This window comes from Ixodes scapularis, unplaced genomic scaffold, assembly GCF_016920785.2.
Source record: "Ixodes scapularis isolate PalLabHiFi unplaced genomic scaffold, ASM1692078v2 PGA_scaffold1__304_contigs__length_218370807, whole genome shotgun sequence".
Taxonomy (NCBI): Eukaryota; Metazoa; Arthropoda; class Arachnida; order Ixodida; family Ixodidae; genus Ixodes; species Ixodes scapularis.
This window is the reverse complement of record NW_024609846.1, coordinates 78516144-78528376: the sequence shown is the minus strand read 5'-3', so window position 1 is coordinate 78528376 and position 12233 is coordinate 78516144. Positions and strand designations below refer to the sequence as shown.

At 42.9% G+C, this 12233-nt stretch overlaps 1 protein-coding gene across 1 annotated transcript in view; it reads right to left on the bottom strand.

Annotated features, from left to right (window-relative positions):
* The window catches only part of LOC115320392 (chromatin assembly factor 1 subunit A), a 41592-nt gene extending 30354 nt beyond the window's left edge, over positions 1 to 11238 (bottom strand). Inside the window, exons 1-5 of the mRNA XM_029980517.4 lie at positions 11046 to 11238; positions 10696 to 10773; positions 7848 to 8530; positions 5955 to 6011; positions 5049 to 5224 (exon numbers count right to left, since the gene is read on the bottom strand). Of these exons, the coding sequence (XP_029836377.3) occupies positions 5049 to 5224; positions 5955 to 6011; positions 7848 to 8530; positions 10696 to 10744 (965 nt within the window). The 5' untranslated portion in view covers positions 10745 to 10773; positions 11046 to 11238. The remainder of the gene's footprint in view (positions 1 to 5048; positions 5225 to 5954; positions 6012 to 7847; positions 8531 to 10695; positions 10774 to 11045) is intronic.
* Between the last annotated feature and the right edge of the window lie 995 nt (positions 11239 to 12233).

Below are 12233 nucleotides of genomic sequence, written 5' to 3'. Positions count from 1 at the left end.
CTCCAGAATCGGCACTGTGCCCTCAGTCACATTGTTTGAGACTTTGCGTTGAAGGGTGCTTCCCTGAATGAGCCGGTAAAGTTTACTGTCTCATGCTAGTGCTGACGGAAACCGAGACCTCAAGGCTGCCATCTTGAATTTGTCTGAACATGCCATTCTTCATTCTTATTCTTTTCTATTTACTAAATGAACATGCTTATAAGCATGTTACTTCATCACTGTTGTAATGGCCTTTGTATGTAATGGTAACATCTCGTAAAAAAGGAGCCCAACGAAGATGCTACTAAACAATAATATAAAAGAAAAAATTATAATGCTAACTTTAGTTTACTAATGTTTGCCTTCTCATACTCTTTTTTTACAAGGCCATTTTATGTGAATAAATATCTCTATAGGATTTTGTTTTCGGAAATACTTAGATTTCTGAGTTGTGCTTAAAAAATTAGAAGGGTTTTGTTACAACTACTTTTATTTAAAAAAAACACTTAGAATTTCAAATTGTAGAACAAGGTCACAATGTGCATACTGAAATCTGGCTATCAGTGCCTGTCCATAGCTTTGATCGTCTGTATCGACACACAATCAAAACATTATGCAGGCACAAATGAAAACTTGCTTGTTTGCCTATTAATGCCATTCTTTTGCATTAAATGCATTTTATTTAACTAAAAGGATTTCGCGAATAATTTCTGAATCACGTTCATATTCAAATATATGTAGGGTGCCTGAAATGCCGAGGCTCAATCTAAAATGGGCCGTAAAAATCGGTGTCTGCACGTAGCAATCTAAACTTTCTGTCAAAGGTGTATCTCACAGGTCTGTTTAACCTTGTAAAATTACAGGGCATAGCTCCCTTTCTGTAAAAAAAATATGGCCAAAAACTTGCCAGGGCAGGGTCAACAGCAAACAGTGAAACAGACGATCAAGTCGTGTTTAGCGCATGTAATGATATACGGTTGATAATGTGGATGCTTGGGCAAGTTGGTAATTCACGCTTGGATTGTTCTCATTAACGGCAAAGGTGAAGAAGTTGAAGATTTCAGGAAGAATAAATATAGAACTGAGTTGAAAGTCAGCGCTGCGAATCTGTTTGCTTCTTGTGTGCATGTGAGTGTGACTGTTCATCCACGCTGTTCCATCCAAGAATAATAGACGGCACTACCTCCTTGTTCCGGATTTTCTTAAAAATATAGCGAGACTGACCACAAAAACCGTCGTCTACTAAAATAAAAAAATATTTTTGTAATGAAACTTTGATTTAAAAATAAATGCAGACAATGATAACAAAATTTTAAGTAACAAAAAAAAACAAAAAACATGGTTGCCCACTAATGATGGCGATCTTGCTGCCAACAAATTTCGTCTGCGTGTCGTCTCTTTTCTTTCGTTAGTCGGCTACACAAGGAGCGCCATCTATCAACCTTCCATCACGCCCAACCTTCCATCAAGGCCTTCAAGGACTAAATCGACTACATTGCCACCTTAATTCCTCCATGGTATTAATAGATAAATAAATTATATCCATATCTCAATACATTCACAAAAGTTGTTGCAATACTGACCAAGCAACAGGTTAAAAAGTAATTTAATTTAAATTAAATGGAAACAAAAATCTACATGTTCAGAAAATTCAAGATGGCTGCCATGCGGCCTTGGCGTTATTATTGAAACACACAAAAATTAAAGGCGTTTACAATTCTCTGTAATGCCAAATTAGAGTGCAGCTCTTGAGGAGGAGGAGGGGAGCGTGCAGAGGGGAGGGTACGCCCCTCCTTTCCCCTCCATAAGCTCCCGTCCTCTCTGCTCCCATCCGATTTAGCGGAAACTTTACGCTAAATTTCCCGCTAAATTTAGCGAAAATTTCCATGCTAAATTTAGCGGGAAAACTGAACTGGTGTTGAGGTTACGTGACGTCCATTTCCCCACTAAATGTAGCGGAAAACTTTTGGCGAGTTGAGTGGTGTCATGTGTGACGTCACGAGGGTAATCCATGTAACATCACACATAATGTCATTTGGGAAACATTGATAATTTTTAACCGTTTCAGCATGGCAGGTTTTCCCGAGGATTATGTGTTCAGACAGTTGTTGTACCGGGTTAATATGAGAAAGAAATGTTCAAAGGTTCGTGAATCTGCCAGGCGTGTTGTTCTCCCTTTCTTCCACCGTATTTCTCATAATCTAAAATCAGCCGGCAACCGCTACGGCATTAGCACTGTGTTCAGAAAGGATTTCAAACTAAGTCGGTTGACCCCGTTCAACTCGGCCATAACTGAATGTACCAAAAAACATAGAGAAAAAGATGTAGATTGTGTGGTCAGGCATAGTTTACAAGATTCCTTTTGCCTGTGGGTTATGTTACATTGGACAAACGAAGCGGTGTTTGAATGATCGTTTAACTCAACACAAACATTGTATTAGAAACAAAGATCAGTATTCAGAAATGTCCAAACATGTGTTAGATTGTAATAATTGTGTACCTCTTTGGAATTCCACATTGGTTATGTTGACCGAGAGAGAGGATCATAAACGCTTGGTAAAAGAGTCCCTCACTATTATTAGCCACGGAAATGTAGTAAATAGGCCGTCTTTTAATTTGGACACGGAGTTGAAAAGATTTCTACAAATTTGACTGTTTGGAGGTCACCTTTATATCTGTGTAGGATATTGTTTGTTCGGGTTTAAGTTTCACCCCTGCCCCTTTGTTTCGGGTGTGACGAATGACAGGGGTTCTTCGTTTTTTGTCCCATGTTTGATCTTTCCCCTAATGGGAAAGATTTCTTTTTTTCTTCTTTTTTTGAGATGTTATCAGGACCTCACCAAGGTGGGTTAAGGGATCTTCCCCTCCCCCCCTTTTGTTTGAGCTAGAACAGTACCGGTTTTTCTGTTGGTCAATGTCCTCCCTCTCTTGTGTGTTCGGGAAAAAGAAGTTCATCCTCTCCTTTTTCATTCCTTTTTGGTTTTCGGGCACCTGTGCCCTATAAAACCACGATCTTCTGTCCAATAAACTTCAGCTGTGTTTGAGACTTAATGTTGTGTTGTCCTTTTTCCTCCCCAGTCTCGGGGTTTTGTCCAGAATGTTGATAATGCAACGCGCAGTTATGCCAACGGTGCTGCCACTCAACCCAGAAACTGGCGCCTAAGAGCTGTGCTCTAAAAAAGAAAAGTACAACTAATCCTTCCAGTGTCCAACCACACTGAGGTCCTTTTGGTATTGTAAGGAACAAATGGAACAAGAAACAAATCAGATATTGCAAAATGATTTCACTTTTGAGAGCTCGGTATTTCACGAAATTTTGAAACTCAGCTTTAGGAATATTTTTTTTGCAGACACGCAATTCTGTGACTGAGGGAGGTATGCAAAGTATTTGTGACAATAAAACTATGTGTTTGTGTCACCTATCTTTGTGCAATATTTTTCTAAACGTGAAATTTAATTTGTTAGAACTACTCTATGAAATCCACAGAAGGTATTGTAATCATTTCAGGCTATAGTCCCACATCAACAATATAGGCCTGCTGAAAAAATGGGAGTTATAATATTATTAAACAAGATACAAAAAAAGTTGAAAATCATAATTGGCCCCCCAAATGCTCTTTTTCTTGTAATAATAAACTGATCACCACAAACCTTTCATTAAAATTAATTTCAATTTTAATATTTAAAGTATTTCTAAAGGAAAGGAAAGCAGAAAAACTTTTTAATGAATTGGGTAACATCACAGCTAAACCTTTATTAAACCAGCTTGATATGACAGCAGTGTGCTGACATATCAAGTAGTAATTTGGTAAACCTTGGCAACCAGTAGTTGCAACTTGTACATTTTCTTTTATTACATTTAGCCATCTTTTCATAACCATGAAACATTGGTTCCACATGGCCACGAAAGTTATAAAGGTACTGATGGCAGCAAAGAAATTCGGCTAAATTTCTAATGTTTTAAAGATGAATAAAAACTTGCATATTCGATACTGCCGCCATGAGATTGCAGCCTAAAACACATATAGCATACTGTTTTACTTGGTTTCAAACTGTAGGCGCCTCCATTAAAATTCTCACAACTTGCCAAAAAAACACTGGGTTTTTAATGCATATATTTCCAAAGACAGAAAACACACATGAACAAAATGTGAAAATCTCTACAAGAAACTTGAACGTAAAAACTTTATCTTAGATTAAAAAGTGAAAGCCGTTCACAACTCCCTGTAACGCCGAATTAGAGCGCAGCTCTTGAGGAGGAGTAGGGAAGGGTACTGAGGGGGGTGGTCATGTGACCTTGGGGGGGGGGGGGGGTCACGTGATTTTGGGATCTTGGGGGGGGGGGGGGGGGGGGGGGGGCACATGACCCCCTCCTCTTCGAGGCCACCGAAGGTACCCGAGGTCTTCCCGAGGTCCTCCCGAAGGAACCCGAGGTCCTCCCAAAGGAACCCGAGGTCCTCCCGAAGGAACCCGAGGTTCGCCCGAAGGAACCCGAGGTTCGCCCGAAGAAACTTGAGGTCCTGCGGGAGGACCTCGGGTTCCTTCGGGAAAATTTACCCATAATGCACCGCGCGGTTACACCGACGACGATGGCGACGCCGCTCAAGCCGGAAACGGGCGCCTAAGAGCTGCACTCTAAAAAAAAAAGTGAAAGCCGTTTACACCTCCCTGTAACGCCGAATTAGAGAGCAGCTCTTGAGGAGGAGGGAAGGGCACTGAGGAGGAAGGTCATGTGACCACCCCCTCCCCGATGTCCTCCCGAAGGAACCCGAGGTCCTCCCGAAGGAACCCGAGGTCCTCCCGAAGGAACCCGAGGTCCTTCCGAAGGAACCCGAGGTCCTCCAGAGGTCCTCGAGGGGTGGGGGCTCACGGTTACACCGACGGCGACTCCACTCAAGCCGGAAACGGGCGCCTAAGAGCTGTGCTCTAAGAAAAAAACTGAGCAAAAATTGTTCTTTTTGCAAGCACGCGAAGGAAACAGATTCCCCAAATGCATCGTTGCTCAGACACTCAAGTGAAAATAGATGCAACTTTTAGGCAGGTAAGTGTTGAAGCGCTGTCTCGCTCACCTTTTACGCTCTTCCTTCTGCTTGGAGAGCTCCTCGAGGAGCTGTTGCTTGCGCAGCTTGTTCTCCTCTCTCAGCCTCTGCTTGGCCAACTTCTCCTCCTTGTGCTTCGCCTTCAGGTCGGCGCGCTCCTTCCTCCGACGCTCGCGCTCTGCAATCTTCTCCTGACGCTGCCTCTCCTGCCAGATGGTCAGGCAAACATGTGTATTAATGCATGGACCAAAAAATGATTCATCGGCTTTGGCTCAATGATGCGCAAAATAAGAGCATGACATTTCACAAACATATGTATTGTGGATTAGTTTCATTTAGTGTTGCAATGTAAATAAAACTAAACTTTGTACGAAACAGGACAATCACATGCACGTGACGAAATGCATGCTTCCGGCAAAACGCACTCTGTTATTCACCCCGCTGACCACTAAGCCGGCAAGGTGGAGGAAGCTACATATGCTTGTTGGACCAGTAAACCGTCGGTCTTGCACAATTTGATCACGTTTTTTGCATACTGTCAAGCGGAGAGCTGGGTAAGGCAACGAAAAGAAGGTGATTTTCTGCACCGGCGTGCATGTAGCTTCCACGGCTTTGTCAGCTTAGCTGTGATCAAAGTTCATAGGTGCTGCGATTTGCTACTGTATTGCAGGAAGAGCATTAACCTCCCTCCAGGACGAATTGGTCGTGGGGACACTAACGATCACCATGCGCAATGTATCAAAAGGCTCATTCGCAGCTTCAACAAGTTTGCACAACAATTGTCAGATAAATAGTCCACTTTAATCTGTCTTTTGTTATAACGGGACCCCTCCAACAATTGATACGACATTGTTCAGGCTAGCTGCAAAAGGCATTGAAATACTCAGCTTCAGTGGCGCTTGCTGCAATGAGGTAAAATAATCCCAGTTTGCTCACCCTTTCTGCCTTTGTGAGTGTCTGGGCGGGCTTTCCATTTTTGGCTGCTTTAGGCACCTGAATGAGAAAGAGAAAGGGTCGGCGTCACAAATGTCAGCACTTTGCGCAGATCCTTTGGCAGATATAACAAAGGTGGGAAAGCAAACATTTGAAAGTGAACGTACACATGCTGCAAGGACACAGATATACGTACAATAAAAGAACTGCCGAAGCTAGAAAGCTGAACGACATCAAAAAGGAGCACCATGTTAGGTTTGTTACAAAAAGAGTTCCGCTTTTTTCCCTTCTTGCTTACTATTTTGATGAGATGTCAAAAAAAGAACATAGCAAACAAAACAAGGACCTTCTCATAAGGAGGAAACATAACATGTCCTATCAATTCTGCAACAAACTATAAAAAAAAAAAAATATTTAAAAACCAGCCAGCATACCCAACCCCGTAGAACAGGCTGCAGCCCACTTTGTAAGGTAGTTGGGCAGAAGAATGAGCATAAAAGTTTTCCTTGCTTTAATTAGTAAAAACAAATGTCTATGCAGTGTAGCAAGTTGAAAAAATAATATGGCAAACAGATTTACAAATGTGATTAAGGATTCTTTATGTTTTTGTTAGATGTGCATAATGAAAATAAAAAAAAAAAGCTTCATTACTTCAGTTTGCTTTCTGCGTGGCTTTTCTAAGGGCTACACTGGCAGCTGGTTTAGAATGGTGACACTGGCAGTCAGTTGTTTAAAGGTACATTGAACACCAAAAACAACATTTTGAAGTGCCCAACTGGGACATGTACATTTAACAATGAATTTACCAGAAAAAAAAAAATGAAAACATTATTTGCGCAATGTCAATGTCGTGAGGCTCATTTCGAGTTGGGAGCTATCTGAAATTGCTTCTGTTTTGAGACATTGGCCTCGAAAGAGAAGCATGTTTTAGGATTGTTCCTAACTCAAAATGAATTAATAAAACAAATGTTGCGCCAATATATATATTTTTTTTAAAAGGGGGGGGGGGGGGGTACTTTTTTTTTTTGTAACAAAGCAATGTGTCCTATTAAGATACTTTAAATAAAAATGTGCCTAGTCAAAAAGACAGAGGTGGCACAGATTCAATCAAAATAAAAACTTGGGGACCTTATATCATTTTTACACCTTAACAGTGTTTACTTTGTAATCTGTACCACAAATGTATTGACCAGAATGGAAACTTTACAGAATGGAAACTTACTGGGATGTAGAGTTTCCATTCTGGTCAATACATTTGTGGTACATTTGTGGTGATTCTGGTAACAGTGAAAGAGCAAACAACTTCAATGCTTCATTTAAAAGTTGATCATAAAAACTATGTAGACACATATCAGCCACAGGTCAATCAACGCTAAATCAAAATTTGTCTAAAGGACCGGGAGGATTCATTCGGTCGTGCACCAGTCACCTAGCTGTGTTTGGAGATTTATGTTTGTCCTTTGTTCCCCTTCTGCAGGGATTATTATCATTATTGTCTGTCTAAAGAACAACTTTGAAGCTTACTGAAGGTGACTCAGAGCGGCATAAATTGTCAAAGTGCGGAATATAAGAAACCTAACCTTTGTTTGGATGCCTGTGCAATTCTGATTGCACAATTTTTGAAAAGCGGTGTTACTACGCGGTACAAACATCACGTATTTGCTCCCCATGGTACCAACACATAAAAGATGGTAGAACTGAAGTACTGCAGAAACATGTGGAAATGTTGAGCCGACTGCGAATTGTTTTCTGCCGTTAGGTCGGCAAAATATTATACCACATTTATCCGTGTCGCACCAGAAATACTGTAAATACCAGAAATACGGGACAAGTTCACGTCGCATAACCATTCGAAAATAGCAAACAAGCTACAATGAGAAAGGAGTTTGTCACTACCTCCTTGCCATCCACCTCTTTTCCAGTGAGTTCCGATCCAAAAGCATCGTCCGGATCAACTTTTTCGTCTGGCTTGTCGCACGGCGCCGTCGGGGAGGCCTCCTGGGAGGAGGCAGTCGGGGAGGCCTCCTGGGAGGAGGCAGTCGAACCCGGATCCTCCGACTGGATGCTGGTCTCGCGACACGAGGTGTCCGTCAAATCTATCACGTCTGCCATGTCTTCGGACTCGCTCACGTCGGCGGAAAAAGAGGGGGTGCTGGACCGAGGTTCCACAAAAAGTTCCCCAGCCTCCTTTTCGACACTTGTCGGATTCTGCTCGTCCTGGGACCCGTTTTCTTGTTCCTGTCCACGGGGAAGGCTTTCTAACAAATCATCGTCGATGACAACTTCTTTCTTAGTGTTCTGTTTCGGAGACAATTCTTCCTTAGTGACACTGCTAATGGTCTTTTGAAAGAAGTTCTTAATCGATGCCCCTTTATTGGGAACCTCGGCGGGGTCGGCAGTTTTCTTGGCGCCTTTCGTCTCCGTGTCTGGTGAAGCAGAGCAGGGTATGTTCTCTACGTCAGCTGAGGTAGCGCTGGAGCGCGGCGACTTCGGCACGCTTGCTGCATCTTCGCCCGACAGCTTCCTCTTCTTGCCTGGTTGCGGTGAGGATGCTGGCAGCACTTGGAAAGGAAGGCGAGCTGAAAAGGCCAATGGTAGCTCAATCAGATGCCAGAGACGTGATACAGTGAAACACATTTATAACGAACAGCAGAAAACGCTGCGATCACTTCGATATAGCAAAAACCATTTACAACGAACTTCCACAATGCGTCTGTTGTAATCAGAGTTTGTTCTTTTAGTTTATCTCCCCTTCTGAATCGCTTCTCTTCGTGGGCAACCGTTTTGGGATGAAAAGATTTTTTCTTTCTGTGCGTGCGTGCAGAGTGTATTTTTTAGCATTCTCCCCTTCTGAATCGCTTCTCTTTGCTCAATTTTGTTCGCAACTTGAGCTTTAGAAATTTTTTTTCTTTCCTACTTGTTTTTTGGGGAAAGGGACAGGCTAGAAGACGATTGTGCATTTTTGGAAGCCTTCCCGAGGGAAAATGTTTGATATAGCCAATATGTTGTTTGTTATAAAAAGTACTTTTTACATGCATTTTTATTTAAATTTTCCGGGAGTTCGATATCGACAATAATTCTCTGTACGTGGGTTCGTCCTAAACGGGTTTCACTGCAATGACTACGCATCAAGTGAAGGCGACAAGAAAATAAAGAAAACGAGCAGGGTGAAAAATTGTTGGCATCATGCAACAATATGTGTGGGGCAACTGTACTGCGAGCCAGGGCACATCTGCATTCTTTGCTTTTATTCTGCTCTTTCATTCTGCCTTTCTGCTCATTAGAAAAAAAATCAAGCAGCACCCTTAATAAATGCCCTGGCTGGATAAAGAGCCATACATTTTACTCAAAAGTTCCCACAAAGCTCTCCAGCTGTTTGACACATGTGTCAACTCGGCATGCTGTACGATTTTCTATGATTAGGCCAAGAGAATGCTATACGGAGCGCAAGTTTGTCTGCTTCTTTTGCAATTGTTGTGGTGACATCAGAGCACCGAGTTCTGATTGGCTCTGATTGAAGGATAGTGGGTAGACCTCAAGGCAGGCTGCCTCGAGGTCTGCCCATTATCCTTCAATCAGAGCCGACCAGAGCTCGGCGTTCTGACGTCACCCCAACCCCTCCTAAAGAAGCAGACAAACTTGTGTTCCGCATTGACAAAAAGATGTGTGCCACAATGAAGCACAAGTGACAGAATGTAAGAGCGCACATCACAAATGTTCAAGGTCATTCTGCTCAAACTGCTAAATGAAAGAGACCCATGGATCCCAAGTGCCAAGTAGGTCAGGACTACAAGTTAGATCCAATGAAACTGCCAAGAAATAAACGAGTGCAAAATATCTGCACAAAAGTAGCTCGTTTAACTACTTTTCTGAATGACGGCGACACATGGACCGTGTATGACCTCTGTGCCTTCCAGTACCTTGAGGTTCTTACTCTTACAATCACTTGTAGCACCCAGCCTTAGCAAGTTGAACGGATATAAGCGGTGGGCACCAGCTTTTCACACACACGGGCCAATGAATCACTGCTTCGGTTACCAACATTCTGAGACTATCAAGCGACAAGGGACACCTTGACATTTCGATGTGTGCACCTTATTTGTATGTGAAGGGAAGTGACAAGGAATTTCATGGACAGAGATCAAGCTAGGAAATGTTTCCTACACGGTCAGAAGGTTAACTCTGTAATAACATGTGGCTAGCACACTACCAGCAGAAATAGATCCAGCTGTTGTGGACGAAGCATAAAACCAGAAATATTGTTGTGTGACATACTACTTTATTTAGTTGTTTGCAGAAGGGGACTATATGTGCTGATAGTAATGCGATACTCCTAAAAGAGGTTCCTTATGCAAATTTTGTCATGACGTGCAGAAATGCGAACACCCGGGGCCACAAAGGACTGTTCGCGAATGTTGTGAAGCCTTATTGATAAGCCATGACTCCCCCGCCCACTACATCTTAGCTGTACTGGGCAGGGGCATCTTGGCATCTTAGAAAAAAAAAAGGGGGGGGGGGGGGGGGGGGGGGGCGAGGGGCGTTTGTTTTTTTCTTTTTAAAGTATAATCTGAAAAAATTTAATTCAAATATTCAAAATTGTTTGGTTGTTTCAAATGTCCACGAAGCACAATGGTGGTGGCAAGTCATACCCGTTGCCGTTGAAGTGACGTGTAGTACCTGATCAGCTAAGATATGTGCTGGGCAGGTTGAATGACGCTGTATGAAGAACTACCTTTCGACTTACACTGCTTCATCTTCTTCGGAGGCGCGACTTCACACAATGGTTCACTCATCTTGGCAGAAAATGACGGCGCCGGATACCCTGGAAATAAAGATTTGCAAAATATCAACACGGTATTTAAAAAAAAAACAAAAAAACCGCGGGGGTTTAGATTGCTACTTTGCGAGTGTTTGGACGTTATAATTCGTATAGACGTGCTCAAAGTCAAAAAGACCTTAGGGCAGTCTTCCTTCGCAAGCAGCGAAATACAATGAATCGCCTAAAACTTTACTTGAATTAGAACTCGGAAACTGTACCCGGCTGTTTAAAAGGCGGCAACAAAACTGCCGTCTCGGGTCGACTGCATGGCTTACCTGTTTCCTTCGATGCACGTACTAAGCGTGCTATAAGAGACCTTAGTAAACGCTACTCTTATTAAGAATTAGTGCGATTTTCGTACAGTTCAGGCACTCGATAACTTCGCACCACCGCGAGTCTGTGACGATAAAAACCAATAAACCTAGAAGATTTGGCGCGCAAATACACCAGCGCTCCCTGGTGTCAGCTGAACACTATTTGAGAAACCGAAACTATTAAAAAGGGAGTTCATATTTTTGATCATGTCGTCACCGGAGTACATCATTGGCGGGTAGCAACCGTTGGTGGATAGTTTCTTAGAGTTTACTTCCTATCAACGTAACTAGATTGTTACTTTACTAGTAATTCGGTCAGTGCAATATTCTAGGTGGTATTGGTCAGTGTTCCTGAATTACAAGCTTTGTAAATGTTGTAAATATCGCGACTCAAGGTTTGGTTTCGGGAATATAGACACCATATTATATGTTGGAGGATACGATTCACGCAAATCGACAGTAAAGCAGGTTTCGGTCAGTTTCGAGCATCTACGGCGAAACCGAAATTCTCACCTTCGCGCGAGCTTCACAGGTCACGAAGGTAGCGGCAAATGCCCCTCAAAGGGATCCCTCCGCCACCTCCCCATCGTTCCCGTGACGTCGTGGCCAAAGCGGGAGAGGGCTTTAAATATTTGCTTTATCTTTCGACTTTGACTTAGCGTTGTGGAAGCCACGAGAGGGAGGTTAGAATTTTCCTCCTCCGATCGAAACAAATACGACTTTTGGGCAGGGAGGATATAAGTACTAGGAGGGGGCACGTTGCAATATTTGTGAAGCCTAGTCATAAAAAGTTTAAACGATGTTATGGCCAACGTGACCGTAGATCTCTTTGGCGATTGGTGCGCGTGACATGTCGCGTGTGAGATGGATGGTTGATTGCAGAAGAATTCCTTGCAGGTTTGCGCGCGCTCCGTCCGGTAGATTTTATCAGAGCGGGAGGCTAGACGGAGGCTAGCTACGGTCACGTGATGTGGTTACGTTGGCCTGATAAGTGAGGAGAGTAAGGAGAAAAATAAGAAAAAGGCGAGGCGTCAAGGGAGCATGGCTTGTGGACGAGTATTTGCTATTCGCGACTCCAACTAACTATAGGTGGCGCCACTCATTTTCCAAGATGGCGGGTTTAGTGAGGGTCAGAGATGCGTGCCACTG